At 36.2% G+C, this 1,592-nt stretch overlaps 1 protein-coding gene across 4 annotated transcripts in view; it reads left to right on the forward strand.

Moving 5' to 3' along the window:
- P4HA1 (prolyl 4-hydroxylase subunit alpha 1) overlaps positions 1–1,592 on the forward strand; it is a 78,261-nt gene that overhangs the window by 17,036 nt on the left and 59,633 nt on the right. For all 4 annotated transcript variants that reach the window (XR_002771742.1, XM_003783567.3, XM_023509643.1 and 1 more), the window contains one exon: positions 919–1,026. Coding sequence is in view for 3 of the 4 variants with exons in the window: in XM_003783567.3 (XP_003783615.1) it covers positions 951–1,026 (76 nt within the window). In the remaining variant the exon portion in view is untranslated. The remainder of the gene's footprint in view (positions 1–918; positions 1,027–1,592) is intronic.

Raw genomic sequence — 1,592 nt, forward strand, 5'->3', positions numbered from 1 at the left:
GCCCTCAGTAGAGTGCTGTCGAGTCACAGCTCATAGCAACCTGTAACTCTTGGGCTTAAGCAATTCTCTTACCTCAACCTCCCAAGTAGCTGGGACTACAGGTGCCCGCCACAATACACAGCTATTTTGTTGTTGTTGTCGTTGCACTTGTCATTGTTGTTTAGCAGGCCCCAGCTGGGTTCAAACTTGCCTGCCTTGGTGTATGTGGCCAGTGCCCTAACCACTGAGCCATGGGTGCTGAGCCAACACCCGTCTATTCTTAGATATGGGTTCTGGCTCTTGCTCAGGCTGGTCTCAAACTCCTGAGCTCAAGCAATTCACCTGCCTCAACCTCTCAAGAGTGCTAGGATTATAGGCATGAGCCACTATGCCTGGACTGAATATATTTTAAAAATTTAAGCCATGTAGGAAAAAAATGGAATACATTAGTAATTTTAAGTATTAATCTGAAACCTCTGAAGTTGTTTTACTTTAAAACATAATCGGACATCTTTAAAATGCATAGGTCATATTTAAATCAACAAATTAATATATTTTTATGGGAAATTAGTGGTTTAGACATAGATGACAGAGAAAATTGTTATTCAGGCTGTATGAAAAAGCTGCTACTGTTCAGTTATTCAGTAATTGTTAGTAGTAACTAAGGAGAAAAACTCAGCTTGTGATTTTAAGCATAAATTATTAGGTAATAAAAATGTACATTTTCTCTTATGTGAAATATCAAGGTACTTCTGTAAGTATAGAAGGAATAATATAGTAGCTATTATTAAATTATTAAATAATTTATAAGCATTAACATTAATTCTATGGCAACCGTGGAGTCTTAACTTTCATTTTGTTTATAGAAAGAATAGGTAAGGAATTTTTCCTTCCTTCCTTTTGTTTTTTTTTAATAATGGCTATATTTCTCTCTTGTAGATTTGTGAACCTATAAAGTTAAATCTTCCAAGATGATCTGGTATATTTTAATTGTAGGGAGTCTACTTCCCGAGTCTTTAGCCCATCCAGGCTTTTTTACTTCAATTGGTAAGTCTTACTATTTTTTTGTTTGCTCTTACATTAAAATTTTCCATTTTTGAGTGTTTTCGTTTATTTTACTTATTTTTGGAGAGATAGTCTCTGTTACCAGGCTGCAACCTCAAACTCCTGGGTTTAAGGGATCTTCCTACCTATAGGTGCATGCTATTACACCTGGCATATTTTCTTTAAATTAACTTTTTCCTGGTTATAAAAATGATTCATATTCAAGTTATAAACTTATGAAAGTTTAAGAAAGTATATCAAAGAAAGTTGCTCATTAATGGGTCTATCAAGCAAATAATTTAATGTATATACTTAGTCTTTTATGCACAGATACACAAATAATATATGCACATTATTTTCCAATATGCTTTTTTTCACTTAAGATTCCAGTGAACTGGCTTGGTGCCCGTAGCACAGTGGTTACAGCGCCAGGCACATACACCAAGGGTGGCGTGTTCCAACCCCATCTGGGCCAGCTAAACAACTGCAACAACAACAACAAAAAAAAAGAGCCAGTGTTGTGGCAGGTGCCTGTAGTCCCAGCTACTTGGGAGGCCAAGGCAAGAGAA

This window comes from Otolemur garnettii, unplaced genomic scaffold (assembly GCF_000181295.1).
Source record: "Otolemur garnettii isolate 467f Iridium unplaced genomic scaffold, OtoGar3 scaffold00008, whole genome shotgun sequence".
NCBI lineage: Eukaryota > Metazoa > Chordata > Mammalia > Primates > Galagidae > Otolemur > Otolemur garnettii.